General features: G+C 38.8%; 1 protein-coding gene across 1 annotated transcript; it reads left to right on the top strand.

Annotated features, from left to right (window-relative positions):
* Positions 1-4,086: 4,086 nt before the first annotated feature.
* On the top strand, positions 4,087-6,991 carry LOC147505110 (auxin-responsive protein IAA12-like). The gene is made up of 5 exons (XM_086557704.1): positions 4,087-4,636; positions 4,900-5,246; positions 5,536-5,668; positions 6,420-6,481; positions 6,575-6,991. Exons 1-5 carry the CDS (start codon positions 4,272-4,274, stop codon positions 6,622-6,624), a joined length of 957 nt encoding a protein of 318 aa, XP_086413830.1. The 5' UTR covers positions 4,087-4,271; the 3' UTR covers positions 6,625-6,991.
* Positions 6,992-16,710: the final 9,719 nt, after the last annotated feature.

Below are 16,710 nucleotides of genomic sequence, written 5' to 3'. Positions count from 1 at the left end.
ACACGTGTTCTAGAATAATGTCACTAGGTATGCCATAAGCGGCTTTAATGACATCTAGGTTGGGTCTGCGGTAGTAGGATGGCGGGGGAGGTAGAGAAGATTTCCTCCCAGATAGAAGTAGATGGAACAGCGATGGGCTCAATAGAATCAGAAGCCAGGGATTCAGATCGGTCCGCAGAGTGATGGCTAGATCTAGGGGTAGAAGATCCAGATTTATAGAATTTGGTGGCGGAGGATTGGGTGGCTGAGGTAGCCTCCGATTCCGATACAGACATGATGGAATCAGTGCTATGAGGGGAGTTTACAAAAAGATAGATATGCAATCTTAGAAAAGAAGAAAGTGAGGAAGCAGCACCCTCAAAAGCGAATAAAACAAATAATGAGAGGAAAGGAAAACATATTAAGGGGGAAGACAAACCTGTAACGAGAGAGAGCCAAGGCAATGGAGGTCGTAGAACACGAACCGTGCTGGAGAGCTACCGGAGGAAATAATAGGGGGAAGAATTGGGAAGAGTTTGAAGAAAAGGAAGTTGAAAAGATGGTGAGGGTTTGCTGTTTTGGGGGTTTTGAGAGAAGAGAGAGGTTTGAGTGGGATTTGAAGGGGCAGGGGCAAAAGGTATTAACCAACAAAAGAACCAAGGAAAGGGAGACACGTGGAGTCTCGATTTTCGAAGACTCAAAGTACGAGGCGCGTGCACCATATTTCCAGGTGGTAATACAGAGGGAGCACGTGGGACACGTGCTGGGAGAAAGAAGATAGGGGGACAGAGTGGCAGGGTCAAGAAAGAGAAGGATACCGCGAAATGGGTATGAGATGAGAAATGTTAGTTCTCGGCCCATTTGTTGTTCGCGGACCATCAATAAGGCCGAGAGAGGGCATCTGTATGGGTCGTATACATGACCTAGGAGGTTAGTGGTGACAATGGGACCGGATACGGTATAGTATGGGGAAATATGTTGCATAGGATCAGATCCGCGGTATCCCAACCGCTCTAGAACTGCTGCGAGACATGGAGAGAGGGAGAGCAGAATCATAACTGCAAGATAACTGTCGTGATACGTGGAGAGAGATGGGAGAATGGATGAAAGAGGATTGAGAGACAGGAAAAAAAAAAAAAAAAGGAGATGGATAAAAAAAGAGGGGGTGCCAGAAAAACAAAGGAGGGGAGAGATACAGAGAGAGAGAGAGAGAGAGTGAGTAATTGTAAGTTGAGAGTTTTGGTTCATACAGGAATCTAATTCTACAAACTCACCTAGAAACTTTAGAGAAAGAGCAGATATAAAGGTATTTGTAACTTTGGTCCATGACATTAAAACAAAACACTTTAATGAGGTCGGTGGGTCAATTGGGATGGTGGCCTTTGTGTTTTTCATCACAACACTTTTGGTTAAACGTCTTGATCTCATATATTCTTCCCAATTGGAACTTCTATACAAAATATGCATTATAAGGAAAAAACCAGATCTAGATGTAGGACAGCATCAGCTAGTTGAAATGTTCAGTCTGGTCCTGTCAAGTGTAATACTTTTTACAAAAATATATATTGAGATATTTTAGAACACATGAGGCCATGATAATTCTTTCTTAGTAAAAATAACGCAAGTTCCTTGAGAATGCAACTATATAAGTTGGTGATCGGGTGGCAAATAATGCACTCTAAGAGCATTCTTAATATAGGTGGAAAAAAAAATGTGAAATTTTTCACTTTTTTTGTTCATATCCAGTGCACAATACAGAGGTGAAAACGAGAGTGACTATTTTCTCAAGTCATTATCAGGATGAAACCTTCAACTGAGATAGTGGCTGATTTGTGAACTTCGGACAATGTTGGATTGTTGGATTGTTTTCTAAATGGGTTTTTTTTTTTTTTTTTTTCCGGACGGATTCATTCCGTCTTGTATGATTTTTTTCGGGTTTTTTTTTAAATTTCAGACGGGATGTTTCATTCTATCTGAAGCGTTTTTTCAATTTTTACGTCTAGACAGAATCTAACATCCCGTCCGAGATTAATATTAACATTTGCATTGGGCAATTTCACCTTGTTTTTCACCAAAATGGTGATAAAAAAGGAAAATACTGCTTACATAGAAGTGATAAAAAGGGAAAAATATTGATTTGCATTGGAAATGCTCTAATGTGTTTACTGCCAATATGAAAATTTTCAAATATACTTTTGTCATATTTTTTTTGGCCTATAATGATTGTTCGTGAAAAACTTAAAGAAAAAATAAAGAAAGTTATGCTTGAAGAAATAGTATAAAAATAAAAATCTAATGAGGTGATTCGTGGCATGGCACCACTTGCACGTTGCACATAACTGTGGTCAGGTGTGGATGTGGGTCTGGATCAAAGAAGTGGAAGAACAGAAAAACCCAATTGATGGCCCAAGAAAAAACCTTTTAGGTGCTAAAACTTGTGAAAACAGGACCTGTAAAAATGACCCAGAAACAGCTAAGCTGTCTTCAAGTGAATGGGGGTGCGTGGTGGTCTCCACATAACACCGAAACAGACGCGCACCTTGTCGACCTACGTGGCACCCTATCCAACGTGTTGGACCACGTGATTGTAGGGCTCAAGTTTGTCGGACTGTCTCTTGAATTTGACAGCTATTGGGCCCCCCACTAGATTGGAACAAATTTCTTGATATTTTCAACTTATCATTCATTTCGTTTCTTGTTTAATAGTCGAGAATACTCATGTCTCAGTCTCTCACTCTGCTTACCTGCTGGGATTCAAAATCCTATTTCGAGGACTCGTCTCTTTACTTGTTTTGATCATAATAAGTTTGATAATATGCTGTAGACCATTTTTACAGTAATTTGATTAGAGAAAGTCCAATGGAGAGGCTATATAGGCTGCTAATGACAAATATAGCACCCCACCTATAAAAATGTCATTCCAATTGAATTACTAAAAAGGTCTTAAATTTGAAAAGAGTCAAAAACCCAACCAAAGTTAAGACTTTTCGTTAATAGCTGTTATAATAAGTTCGGGAGACGGATGACATAGTTTATACCGTCTATGTATTAAATTTCGATAGACAGCAGAAACTGTGTCATCCGTCCAAAAAAATTTCAAAAAATAATGGACGTACAACAAAAACTATGTCTTCCGTATCATTTAGTACTTCAAAAACAGAAAATACGATTGGATTGGTTTTTTGATTTTGGGGAGTCAAATTTGGCTGGGCAAGCTAAAAAGCATGTGTGACACTTTTAGCAGCACAATTTAACATCTCTCCATTAGACTTGCTCTTATGCACATCTTAGGGGTGATTTCGGATCAGATCGGATAAAGGGCTTTCAGAAAAATTTCCAATTTTTTTTCGGATGACAATATTCTTTTCAAATCCGATCCAATTATTTTTCGGATAACAATTTTTTTCCCGAATTCAGAAAGTTTGGAAAATCGGAAATTTTTTGAAAATTTCGGAATCCGCAAAATATAAAAGTAAATTGGAAATTTGAATTATATATTCGGATTCTCTTTTAGGATAACTATTTTTTTTTATCTAGTTAATACATTCATTTAGCAATAATTGTGAAATATATTAATTCAGTAAACAAGTTACACCTTTTAACATGTTTATTCAGTAAATTTTTTTTTCATGTTAATGTATTAATTCAATAAATAGGAAGATGGGAGAAATTGAAACATGTACTAGAATGACAATATTGATTTTTTGAAATTGTGAGAGAGACAATATTCTATTTCTTTAGGGTTTTTATTTGGTTTGTAAACTATATGAAATTTTAATTTAGTAACTATATAAAATAGACCGCTATATATTAAAAATTCGAAAATTAATCGGAAATCGAATCGGATCGGATTGCGAAAACACATTCAATTCCAATCTAATTATTTTTCAAAAAAAAATCAGATATCAAAACACAAATATCATAGCCATCTTCGGAAAAATATTAGATCGGAATTTGGAAAAATTGGGTTTTCTGAAAAAATAGACACACCACTAGCACATCAAGATGCCTATTACTTGTTTAAATTCTGATGAGAAAATAACAAAGGGCTATTGAGTTGGTGGGGTTACAACAACAAACACAAAGGACCCACCATAATCACTTCCAGAAACACAAACACACCAAACCAACATTTTCTTTTGTTTCTTTCTATTTCCTTCCCCTCATAATCAATACCAATACAATACTCTCCACTGTCCATTCACATTCATTCCCTCCTTCCTCTCTAAACCCTTTTCTTAAACCTCTCCCTCCCACTTTCTCCTTTGCATCTTGTGCTAGTTACTACTACTATGGAAGTTGGTTTGAATTTGTTAGGTGGTTCTGATGCTGCTGCTTCTTTATCAACAGTTTCAAAAGCTCAAGTACTAGTAGTTGAGCAAGCTACTACTGACCTTGACTTGGGTCTTGGTTTGAGTCTTTGTAGTAGTAGTAGTAGTAGTAGTAATAATACTAATAAGACATCATGGATTGGTGGTGAATATGGAAGAATCTTGACTGCTAAAGATTTTGGTTCTTGTATTTCGTCTTCTTCATCGTCTTCTGGTAATAATAATGCTGTTATTAATCATTCTTGTTCACTTAAAACTCCTGTTTCTGGTACTAAAAGACCTGCTGCTGATCCACCTGGTTCTTCTTCTCCAAATGGCGGTGTCAGGTAAACTCATTTTCCATTATTGGTTTTCTTTGCTTCTCAAGAGTGTTACTTTATCATCTGTATTTTGCTCAGTGTTCATAAATTATTCTTATTTTTTCTCGTCTTGTGTGATTTGTTGATAAGATATAATAATTTATGTTTTTGTTTTTGTTTTTTTGCCTGTCTGAAATTTCCTATTTTTGGTGTTTGAATGGACTTTTTTTTAGGGTCTATTGGAATTACTAGTATTACAATATTAAAGACTCTTAATTTGTTGGTAGCAGTCAGGTTGTGGGGTGGCCACCTATTAGGACTTATAGGATTAACAGTTTGGTTAATCAAACCAAGAATTCCTCCGTCGATGAAGACAAAATGGTCATTGAGACTAATAAAAATAAGGATGTTACAAACAAGAAATCTGATGAAAGAAACAACAACAATGGCAATGTTCAGAAGAAAGGTCATCTTGGGAGTTCTCTGTTTGTCAAGGTTAACATGGATGGAGTACCAATTGGGAGGAAGGTGGATTTAAATGCGCATGCCTGTTACGAGACTCTTGCCCAAACATTGGAGAATATGTTCTTCTACACAAGTACGACCACTGCTGCTGCTACTACTACTGACTTCATAGGTAAGTCATTGTTGTGGCTTGTAACTGTGAAATTATTATGCTGAATCACTAAATTGCTAGCTCTGCTAGTTTTGATTTTGAGCTGTTCTGTTTAATGTAATTCGTACAATTGATCAGGCCAATTCAGTATGTATTTGCACATAATAATGACTTGGGTGTTATGAGTTGTGAGAATCTAGCATTTTAAGTGTTCAAGTTATTACCATCTGCGTGTCGTGTGTTTCAAATTAATTCATAGAATAGATACAACTGTGTTAATGCCTAGTGGTGGAAATTGATTCTTGGACAGGATTGAGCGATGATATGGAACGTGATCGTGAAGCTAAAAAGGTCTCCAAACTGTTGGGTGGATCATCTGATTTTGTGCTCACTTATGAAGACAGGGATGGAGATTGGATGCTTGTTGGAGATGTTCCATGGGGGTATGCATTGATTTCTTCGTAATACATGTCAAACACACATATATACTAGGTACACTAGTGTTTCAGAAAATGATTCTTGGAGCTGTAACATATAGTCATCCCCACATAGAAACACAAGTTGAGGCAGAAGCTTAGTTTATAACCATATCATTATTGTCGTTTGCTGTGTAGAGTCACACTTTCTAAAATGAAGTAAATATATGATCCAAGTTACATTGACATGGATATGACATGGATACGAAGTGTCTGACAAGGTGAAATATCAAAAATTGAGGTATATCACACAATATGTGTCCGACATGGACACATGGATACGTATCCGATGCTGATTAATTTTGAAATATGGGTGTCCGTGTAACATAGTATATGATATTGTGCTAATGTGCTTTAGTATCGTTTCACGTCTTTCCATTTTTATTGCTTTTCCGAGAAGCCTGTTGAAATTTTCCTAAATGATCCCAGATGTGGAAGAATACGGTTGCTTATGTGTTTTTCAAAGCAATATCACTTTTCACGGGTCAACATTTCAGGGAGGGGGAAAGAACGGAGGATTGACGAAAATATAAGAGAGAAAACTCAGAAAAGAGAACGACACCTTGCATCAAAAGTTCAAAACTAGAGATAAAGTAGTACTGGGAGCTTCTGTTTTAGCAGTAGCGTTCTGCGCTCCATAAATGCACGACATCCATCAAATGAAATGTTTTGCGGTTCATTAATTCTAATTGTATCTTGTCTACTTATCTGTCTGTAGGATGTTCCTTAATACTGTGAAGAGGCTCAGAATCATGAGGACATCTGAAGCTAAAGGACTTGGTACGCAGATTTGTAACCAACCTTATGGATACCGGTGTAAAGCTTTAAAATTTTGTTAATTCACTTGAAGTTATGTAGTTTTCTTCTTTGCAGCTCCGAGGATTCATGGAAGCAGTGACAGACAAAGAAACAAACCTATCTAGCTTTGTCATTTACCTTGACATATGCTGGGTAAGATAAAACACCACAGTTTATAAAGAGAAAGTATTATGGAAAAGTAGAGAAAGATTCAAAGCATTTTGTGAAGTAAAGATCTGCCTACCAATACGATCTGGCTTGCTCTCTTTTTTTTGTTGGTTTTCACCCATTCTGTGGGAATTCCATTTTACTTCCGTTGTAGGTATGTCATATTTTTGGGTTCCTTTCTTTTGTAGCATCACACGTACCTAACTGAATCCCTGTTTTTCCATACTGTATATATGGAGTGCCTGATTGCTAGGGTTTTTGGGTTTGCTGCGACATGAGCAAATTCAGTTTTTCCCTTGGTGATTGAAGTTTGTTTGGTTTTCATTCTCAATTTACTTTCATTTGTTTTGGATGCTCATTTCTTCCATGTTCAGTTTCATGTAGAAGAATCACGTGGTGTATGGCATGGGTCTTCTTACGGTCTTACCTGTATCATGGAATTGAAAATTTTCAATCATATGGTTGTATAGGTAGCTACAACAAATTTTATGTCCTCTAAAATTGGTCAACTTGACTGGTGATAGTGATCACTCAAAATCCGAAACAACTTTAGTTATACATTGGATCAAACCATGGTCTTCTGATGAGCTAAGTTGGATGGCCCTGTATTTCAGCATTTATGAGTAGAAATTTCTGCAGATTGAGGTTCGCTATCCGTTCAAACTTTGGATTATCCCATTTCATTGTATACGTGCCTGTTAAAGTAGGATTTACTTTAGAGCCTCCAACAGATCAGAAAGAAAAATTCACCTTCTCATCAAGCTTTAGAGCAATGTGAGTAATTGAGATGTATTTTACGCTTCTATAGGAACCGAGACTCAATTGGATATAAACAACGAATGGTATGACCAAGTTGGTGTGGAGCGGCAGCAAAAGGGTTCAACGTGATGAGTGAAGTGTTGGAATCTTCATGTGTATTTCAAATACTTGTGTGTTGTTTAGTCCCACATTGATGAGCCACCACTAGCAAGTGAGGTATTTGAGGTGAACCTCTAACATAAGGGCGTGCCCTTAGGGTACAAAGGCTTTTGTGTTAGGAGGGAGGACTCACCCAAAGCCCACACGCCCTACCAAGACCAACCGAAGTCGAAGTGGTCGTGGCGTGGGCTTGGGCTTGCTGTTTGACTAGTGGGTAGTGGATTATCAATTGCCTAAACTTGTTTTTTGCTTTTTGCAAAGAAGTTTCGCTAAGCTAAAGTTCTACTTTGATTAGGTTTTGTGAAACCGAATTAAAGAGGTGTCCTTCTCCATCTATGATTGATCATGCCTCTATATAAACACTATGTGTTCATTAGAGGGATTAATCACGTAACGAGAGAGAGAGGACGCAGAGAGATAGAACTTCGTGTCTTTCGCTACTACCTCTACATCGACCGAGGCGTAAGCCGTGCATATCACGCCGCCACTATAGAACCCAAATAAAAGTTGAAGTCGCCCTACACCCCTCTCTTCTGAAACGGAAAGATAAGTCTTTTATCTTCTTCTCTTCTTCTTCTTCTCTCTTCTTCCGCCCCGAGGAGAGAGTTATATTCTTCGTTTCAGAGGGTAGTCTATTCTAGTGCAAAGTTAGATCATTGTTAACCATTGAATCTGTGAGGAAGACGCCATTTGTTGCCTTTTCGCACCATTGGAAGGGCGAAATCTTTCCTTAAGAACTGACCCTAATCCGCCTTGGTTATTACATTGTTATTCTCGTCCTTGTCTTCTATTGTTTTCTTTTATCCGCAAACAACAATCTTAAGGAAAGATCAAGATGTCTACACCGTTGACACCGCCCGATCAAAGAAACTAATTCGAGTCATGGAAGTAACTTCGCCTACATGAGATGCCGACCTCTACTTGAATGCTCGCGAATTTACCTAATGTGTCCAAGATTGAATCCTTCAACGGTTCACACTTCAAGAGATGGAGAGAAAGGGTGTTCACGATTCTAGATGTACTTTCAACTATAAAGTATCTCATCGATACGAAGACCCATGGAGGGTTCTAATGATTTCGAAAGAAATCAAAGCCGCTTGGCTCAATGGGAATAAGGTATGTCGTCATGCTATTTTGAGTACCCCCTCGTCCAATGAGATTTTTGATATTTATTGTTCAAATAAGAATGCACATGATATATGGGAGAGTTTGAACAAGAAATACATAATAGAGGATGCCGGTACTAAATATGCTATCGGGAATTTTCTAAAGTTCCATATGAGAGGATAGAGATGTAACGCCTCAAATCCATGATTTTCATGTCGATTAATGATTTGAAAACGGAGGGTATTAATTTACCCGAATCCTTTGTTCTTTGGATGTTTGATTGAGAAACTCCCCGAAGTCTTGGAAACACTATAAAAATAGTATGAAGCATAAAGCGTAAGCGTGATGACTCTTGAGGATGTGATCATTCACATTCACATAGAGGAAAAGAACAAGACTTCGGGATGAGGTGTTGTCTAAGGAATTTCATTCTAAAGCCAATATCGTTGAAGGTAATCCCAAAGAAATCTAACAAAACCTCTAAGAAGCTTTTAAGTCCAACAAAAATAAGAATTTCAAGGTCAAAGGCACTTCTTTTAAACGAGAGTGGTAATCGCAATGGAAATTGTTATGTTTGTGGTAAACCCGACATAGGGCTTTTCAAAGCGCGCATACCAAGAAAGACACCGATGATCCTCCCAATGCTAATCTAGTTGAGGGAGATGATATTATTTGCCATTGCCGTGTCACAAGTGTTCATAGCCACCGGGAAGAGGAACGGGTACTAGATTCCGGTGCCACCCGCCACGCCCTGTGGTGATGTTGAAGCCTCTCAGATTACATACTAGTGAAAGATGAAAAGGTCTATATGGGTGACTCTAGGTCCGTTCTGTTGAGGGAAGGCAAGGTTCTTCGGAAGTTAACCAGGGAAAACCCTTTCACTTAGTAATGTTCTTCATGTTCCCGAGATTCGCTTTAGGAATCTGATTTCTCGTGGTCCCCTATGGGAAAAGGGCCAAGGTGACTTTGAGAGTGACAAGTTTGTTCCGACAAAGAATGAGGGTTTTGTTGGTAAAGGTTATTGTAATAATGATTGGTCTTTTCATGTTGAATGTACTTGACAACATTATTATTAATAAGAATGAATCGCCATACGCTTATTTGTTTGACTCTTTTAATATATGGCATGGTAGACTAGGACATGTGAATGTTCAAGATATATGAAAAGGATGAAAGCATGTGGTTTATTGTCTAATATTTCTGATTTTTCTAATGATAAATGTAGAGATATGTCTTTGAGACTAAAGCCACGAAGAAACCCTAGAACCGTGTCTAGAGATAAAACGGATTACTAACTCTTATTCATACGGATTTGGGTGAATCAGGAAGTACCATGTCTGAGGGGGGAAGTTTTATTATATTACATTCATAGATGACTTCTCTAGGTACACCATGGTATATTTACTTAGACACAAGCATGAGGCAGGTGAGATGTTTCTCAAGTATAAAGTCGGGTTGAAAACCAAGCTTTAATCTGTAAGATTAAGAGACTTCTGGTCCGATAGGGTGGCGAATATGAGTCTAACCCCTTCCGGGACTTTTGTGACAAGAGTGGCATTATTCATGAGACTACTCCACCATACTCTCCCGAGTCTAATGGAGTAGCCGAACGGAAAAACGAACACTAAAAGAGATGATGAATGCTATGCTTGTAAGTTCGAGCTTCCCCGAACTTGTGGGGAAGCAATCCTATCCGCTTGCCATATACTGAGAATAGGATACCCAACAAGAAAACAGGGAATAAGACACCATATGAGTTATGGAAAGGTCATGTACCTACCCCGACATACTTAAAAATGTGGGGGTGTCTTGCTAAGGTTCTTGTGAACGAACCTAAAAAAGAAAATGGGGACTAGAACATTGATTGTATGTTCATTGGTTATGCTCATAATAGTCTTTGCATATAGATTTTTAGTAGTAAAAATCGATAATAACCTTGTCGATGCTAACACTATTATAGAGAGTAAAAATGCTGATTTCTTTGAGAATTTGTTTCCTTTGAAAATTGGCATTGAGAGGTTGGTAGCTCCTAGTGAACAACAATCGCCAGATCCCTCGAAATTTTCGAACAAGAAATTCGGAAGAGTAAAAAAGAGATGAAAAATCCACCAATTTTGGTGATGACTTTTACACATTTCTTCTTGATGATGATGATCCCGTGACGATAATGAGGCAATCGGGTTCTCGAGATGCACCTTCTGGAAGGATGCTATACACTCGTGAGCTAGATTCGATTATAGCTAATCACACATGGGAGATAGTTGATCTTCCTCCCGGCTAAACCTATACGTTACAAGTGGATCTTCAAAAGAAATTGAAACTAGATGGTTCCATCGAGAAATACAAGGCTAGACTTGTAGTCAAGGGGTTCTCCGAAAAAAAAAGGCATTGACTATTTTGATACTTATGCCCCCGTAACTAGGATTTCTTCTATAAGAGTTCTAATGGCTCTAGCTGCTATTCATAATTTATTTATTCATCAAATGGATGTAAAACCGCATTTTGAATGGTGATCTTGATGAAGAAATATATATGATGTTCGACGAGGGTGACGATCGCACGGGAATGAGCATAAGGTATGCAAGTTAGTTAAGTCTTTATATGGGTTGAAACAAGCGCCAAAACAATGGCATGAAAAGTTTGATGTTGTCATGATGTCTAATGGATATCACATAAATGATGCTGATAAATGTATTTACTTCAAATCTTTTGATGTGAATTCATATGTGATTATCCGTCTATATGTGGATGACATGTTAATCATGAGTCCTAGCCTTGATGTTGTGAGAAACACCAAGATGTTTTATCCTCCCAATTTGAAATGAAGGATTTGGGAGAAGCCGATGTGATTCTTGGAATCAAAATCATCAAACTGTGGATGGCTATACGCTTTCACAAGAGCATTATGTTGAGAAGTTTTGAAGAAGTTTAACTTTTATGATAGTAAGCCCCGCGGTCGACACCTTTACGAGGCAAATAGTGAACTTGAGAAAAATGCTCAACATGGTGTACTTCAGTCTAGATATGCCCAAATTATTGGTAGTCTCATGTACTTGATGAATTGCACTAGACTGACATTGCTTATGCAGTTAGCAGGCTAGCGCAGATACACTTCATTGTCCTAGTCGGGAACATTGGAGTGCGTTAGAGAGATTAGCCAAGTACTTGAGAGGAACAATGAATTCGCGCATAAGGTTTAGACAAACTCCACCTGTGATAGAGGGTTATTCATGGATGCAAACCGGATATCCGATTCTCATGATATCAAGTCCACTAGTGGTTATATTTTCACCCTAAGGTGGAGGTGCGTCCGCTTGGAAATCTTCTAAGCAGACCTTGATAGCTCGCTCAACCATGGAGTCCGAGCTTATTGCTTTAGATAAAGCAAGTCTTCGAGGTCGAGTGGCTTAGAAACCTCTTGGGCAGATCTTCCTATTGGTACAAAACCGCCTCCGTACCTATGCATTGTGGATTTGTCGGGGCCGCAATAGCAAAGGCAAAGAGCAAATTGTATAATGGGAAAAGGTGCATATTCGCCCGAGACTACATCTATAAAGCAAATTACCGAACTGGAGTTGTGGCTCTAGATTATGTAAGGTCGAGTTAAATTTGGCCGATCCTCCGACAAAGCCACTTAACAGGAGACAAGTGGTTGATCACGCCGAGGGGATGGGACTTTTGCCTTAGATAGAGGGTGATTAATCGACAAGAACCCCACCTATGTGATTGGAGATCCCATGAAGTAGGTTCAAAGGGAAAAACAAGTCACCTCGCCGCCCGGGTATGCTATTGTCTTTATTTGAGACGTCCCACCCTATGACTAGATAGCATTATTGTATACTTTGTATAACTTGAATAGCAATGAGAAAAAGGATGAGTTATTTTACTCTTAATGGAATCCATAGTCCATTATTTTATGAGATAGTGTATTTTAACTGCTATGTACACTTGATGGATATCCACCTACGTGAATGTAGAACTGGGTCGGTTCTTATGGGTATTGAGGCAAATACTCTAGAGCATTCACTTAACACTGTAAAGTAAGGGCCAAAAGCGCCAACACCCTTGGTAACGGGCATATAATGAAAGAGCAATGTGGGTGCATGTCCTCTATTTTACTACAAGGGAATGTTGGTTCAAATTTTTTTAATCCACCACTTTCACGTATTATAAGACATGTTACCCTATGGACCGGTTCAAGCCCGAAAAGCACCGATTATCTTATGCATTGTTTTTCGATTTCTCCGGCATTTCGTTAACCCATTTCTTTTGTAATATCCTATTCCAAAATAGTGGGGACTATAAGTATTTTGAAATAGTGGGGGATTGTTGGAATCTTCATGTATTTCAAATACTTGTGTGTTGTTTAGTCCCACATTGATGAGCCACCACTAGCAAGTGAGGTATTTGAGGTGAACCTCTAACATAAAGCGTGCCCTTAGGGTACAAAGGCTTTTGTGTTAGGAGGGAGGACTCACCCAAAGCCACACACGCGCCCGCCCGCCCCGCACCGAACCGAGTCGAGTCGTGTCGTGACGTGGGCTTGGGCTGTTTGACTAGTGGGTAGTGGATTATCAATTGCCTAAACTTGTTTTGCTTTTACAGCAAGTTTCGGCTAAGCTAAAGTTCTACTTTGATTAGGTTTTGTGAAACCGAATTAAAGAGGTGTCCTTCTCCATCTATGATTCAGTCATGCCTCTATATAAACACAGCTATGTTCATTAGAGGGATTAATCACGTAACGTAGAGAGAGGGAGAGAGATAGAACTTCGTGTCTTCGCTACTACCTCTACATCGACCGAAGAAGTTGCATATATCGCTGCCACTATAACCAAATAAACAGAAGTTGAAGTCGTCCTACACCCTTCTCTTACCTACGAAACAGATAAGTCTTTTACTGCTTCAATCTTCTTCTCTTCTCTTCTTCCTGTCAGCCGCCAGAGAGAGTTATATTGCTGTTCTAGAGGGTAGTCTATTCTAGTGCAAAGTTAGACTGCTGTTAACCATTGAATCCTCGTGAGGAAGGCTTCACTTGTTGCCTTCTCGCACCATTGGAGTGGGCTTAAATCTTTCCTTAGGCGACTGACCTAATCCGCGCCTTGGTTATTAATTGCTATTCGTCCTTGTCTTCTATTGTTTTCTTTTATCTGCAAACAACAATCTTAAGGAAAGATCAAGATGTCTACACCTGTTGACACCACGCCGATCAAAGAAACTAATTCTGGAGTCATGGAAGTAACTTCGTCTATGGAGATCCGCGACCTCTCATGAATGCTCGCGAATTTACCTAATGTGTCCAAGATTGAATCCTTCAACGGTCACACTTCAAGAGATGGAGAGAAAGGGTGTTCACAGCCCTAGATGTACTCAACTACATAAAAGTATCTCAATCGATACAAAGACCCATGGAGGGTTCTAATGATTTCAAAGAAATCAAGCCGCTTGGCTCAATGGGAATAAGGTATGTCGTCATGCTATTTTGAGTACCTCGTCCAATGAGATTTTGATATTTATTGTTCAAATAAGAATGCACATGATATATGGGAGAGTTTGAACAAGAAATACATAATGAAGGATCCGGGTACTCGTAAATATGCTATTGGAATTTTCTAAAGTTCCATATGAGAGGATAGAGATGTAACGCCTCAAATCCATGATTTTCATGTGGCCGATTAATGATTTGAAAACCGAGGGTATTAATTTACCGAATCCTTTGTTCTTTGGATGTTTGATTGAGAAACTCCCCGAAGTCTTGGAAACACTATAAAAATAGTATGAAGCATAAGCGCAAGCAGATGACTCTTGAGGATGTGATCATTCACATTCACATAGAGGAAAAGAACAAGACTCGGGATGAGGTGTTGTCTAAGGAATTTCATTCTAAAGCCAATATCGTTGAAGGTAATCCCAGGCAAATCTAACAAAACCTCTAAGAAGCGTAAGTCCAACAAAATAAGAATTTCAAGGTCAAAGGCACTTCTTTTAAACGGAGTGGTAATCGGCAATGGAAATTGTTATGTTTGTGGTAAACCCCGACATAGGGCTTTTTTCGGTCTGCGGAACAAAGAAAGATAATCGATGATCCTCCCAATGCTAATCTAGTCGAGGGAGATGATATTGTTGCCGCCGTGTGTCACAAGTGTTCATAGCCACGGGAAGAGGAACCGGGTACTAGATTCCGGTGCCACCCGCCACGCGTCTGTGGTGATGTTGAAGCCTTCTCGCATTACATACTAGTGAAAGATGAAAAGGTCTATATGGGTGACTCTAGGTCTGTTCCTCGTTGAGGAACGAGGCAAGGTTCTTTCCGGTTAACTTCAGGGAAAACCCTTTCACTTAGTAATGTTCTTCATGTTCCCCGAGATTCGCCGGAATCTGATTTCGTCGGTCCCTACGGGAAAAGTCGGCGCCAAGGTGACTTTTTGAGAGTGACAAGTTTGTTCGACAAAGAATGAGGGTTTTGTTGGTAAAGGTTATTGTAATAAAGTGGTCTTTTCATGTTGAATGTACTTGACAACATTATTATTAATAAGAATGAATCATACGCTTTTATTTGCTTGACTCTTTTAATATATGGCATGGTAGACTAGGACATGTGAATGTTCAAGATATGAAAAGGATGAAAGCATGTGGTTTATTGTCTAATATTTCTGATTTTTCTAATGATAAATGTGATATGTCTTTGAGACTAAAGCCACGAAGAAACCCCGTAGAACGGCGGTCTAGAGATAAACCGGATTACTAACTCTTATTCATAATGGATTTGGGTGAATTCGGAAGTACCATGTCTGTAGGGGAAGTTTTATTATATTACATTCATAGATGACTTCTCTAGGTACACCATGGTATATTTACTTAGACACAAGCATGAGGCAGGTGAGATGTTTCTCAATTATATAAAGTGAAGTTGAAAACCAGCTTAACTGTAAGATTAAGAGACTTTCGGTCCGATAGGGGTGGCTTAATATGAGTCTAACCCTTCCGGGACTTTTGTGACAAAGAGTGGCATTATTCATGAGACTACTCCACCATACTCTCCTCGAGTCTAATGGAGTAGCCGAACGGAAAAACAGAACACTAAAAGAGATGATGAATGCTATGCTTGTAAGGTTCGGAGCTTCCCGAACTTGTGGGGGAAGCAATCCTATCCTGCTGCCATATCTGAGAATAGGATACCCAACAAGAAAACAGGGAATAAGACACCATATGAGTTATGGAAAGGTCATGTACCTACGACATACTTAAAAATGTGGGGGTGTCTTGCTAAGGTTCTTGTGAACGAACCTAAAAAAGAGAAAAATTGGGACCTAGAACTGTTGATTGTATGTTCATTGGTTATGCTCATAATAGTCCGCATATAGATTTTAGTAGTAAAATCTGATAATAACCTTGTCGATGCTAACACTATTATAGAGAGTAAAAATGCTGATTTCTTTGAGAATTTGTTTCCTTTGAAAATTGGCATTGAGAGGTTGGTAGCTCTAGTGAACAACAATCGGCCAGATCCCTGAAATTTCCGAACAAGAAATTCGGAAGAGTAAAAGAGATGAAAAATCCACCAATTTTGGTGATGACTTTTACACATTTCTTCTTGATGATGATCTGTGGCGATATAATGAGGCAATCGGTTCTCGAGATGCACCTTTCTCGGAAGGATGCTATACACTCGAGCTAGATTCGATTATAGCTAATCACACATGGGAGATAGTTGATCTTCCTCACGGGCTGAAACCCTATACGTTACAAGTGGATCTTCAAAAGAAATTGAAACTAGATGGTTCCATTGAGAAATACAAGGCTAGACTTGTAGTCAAGGGGGTTCTCGAGAAAAAAGGCATTGACTATTTTGATACTTATGCCCCGTAACTAGGATTTCTTCTATAAGAGTTCTAATGGCTCTAGCTGCTATTCATAATTTATTTATTCATCAAATGGATGTAAAAAGCTGCATTTTGAATGGTGATCTTGATGAAGAAATATATATGATGAGCCCTGAGGAATCTACGATCGTCTTAGGG

Source organism: Coptis chinensis, chromosome 4 (assembly GCF_015680905.1).
Source record: "Coptis chinensis isolate HL-2020 chromosome 4, ASM1568090v1, whole genome shotgun sequence".
In the NCBI taxonomy this organism is placed as follows: domain Eukaryota; kingdom Viridiplantae; phylum Streptophyta; class Magnoliopsida; order Ranunculales; family Ranunculaceae; genus Coptis; species Coptis chinensis.
This window is presented reverse-complemented; position numbering and strand designations above follow the sequence as displayed.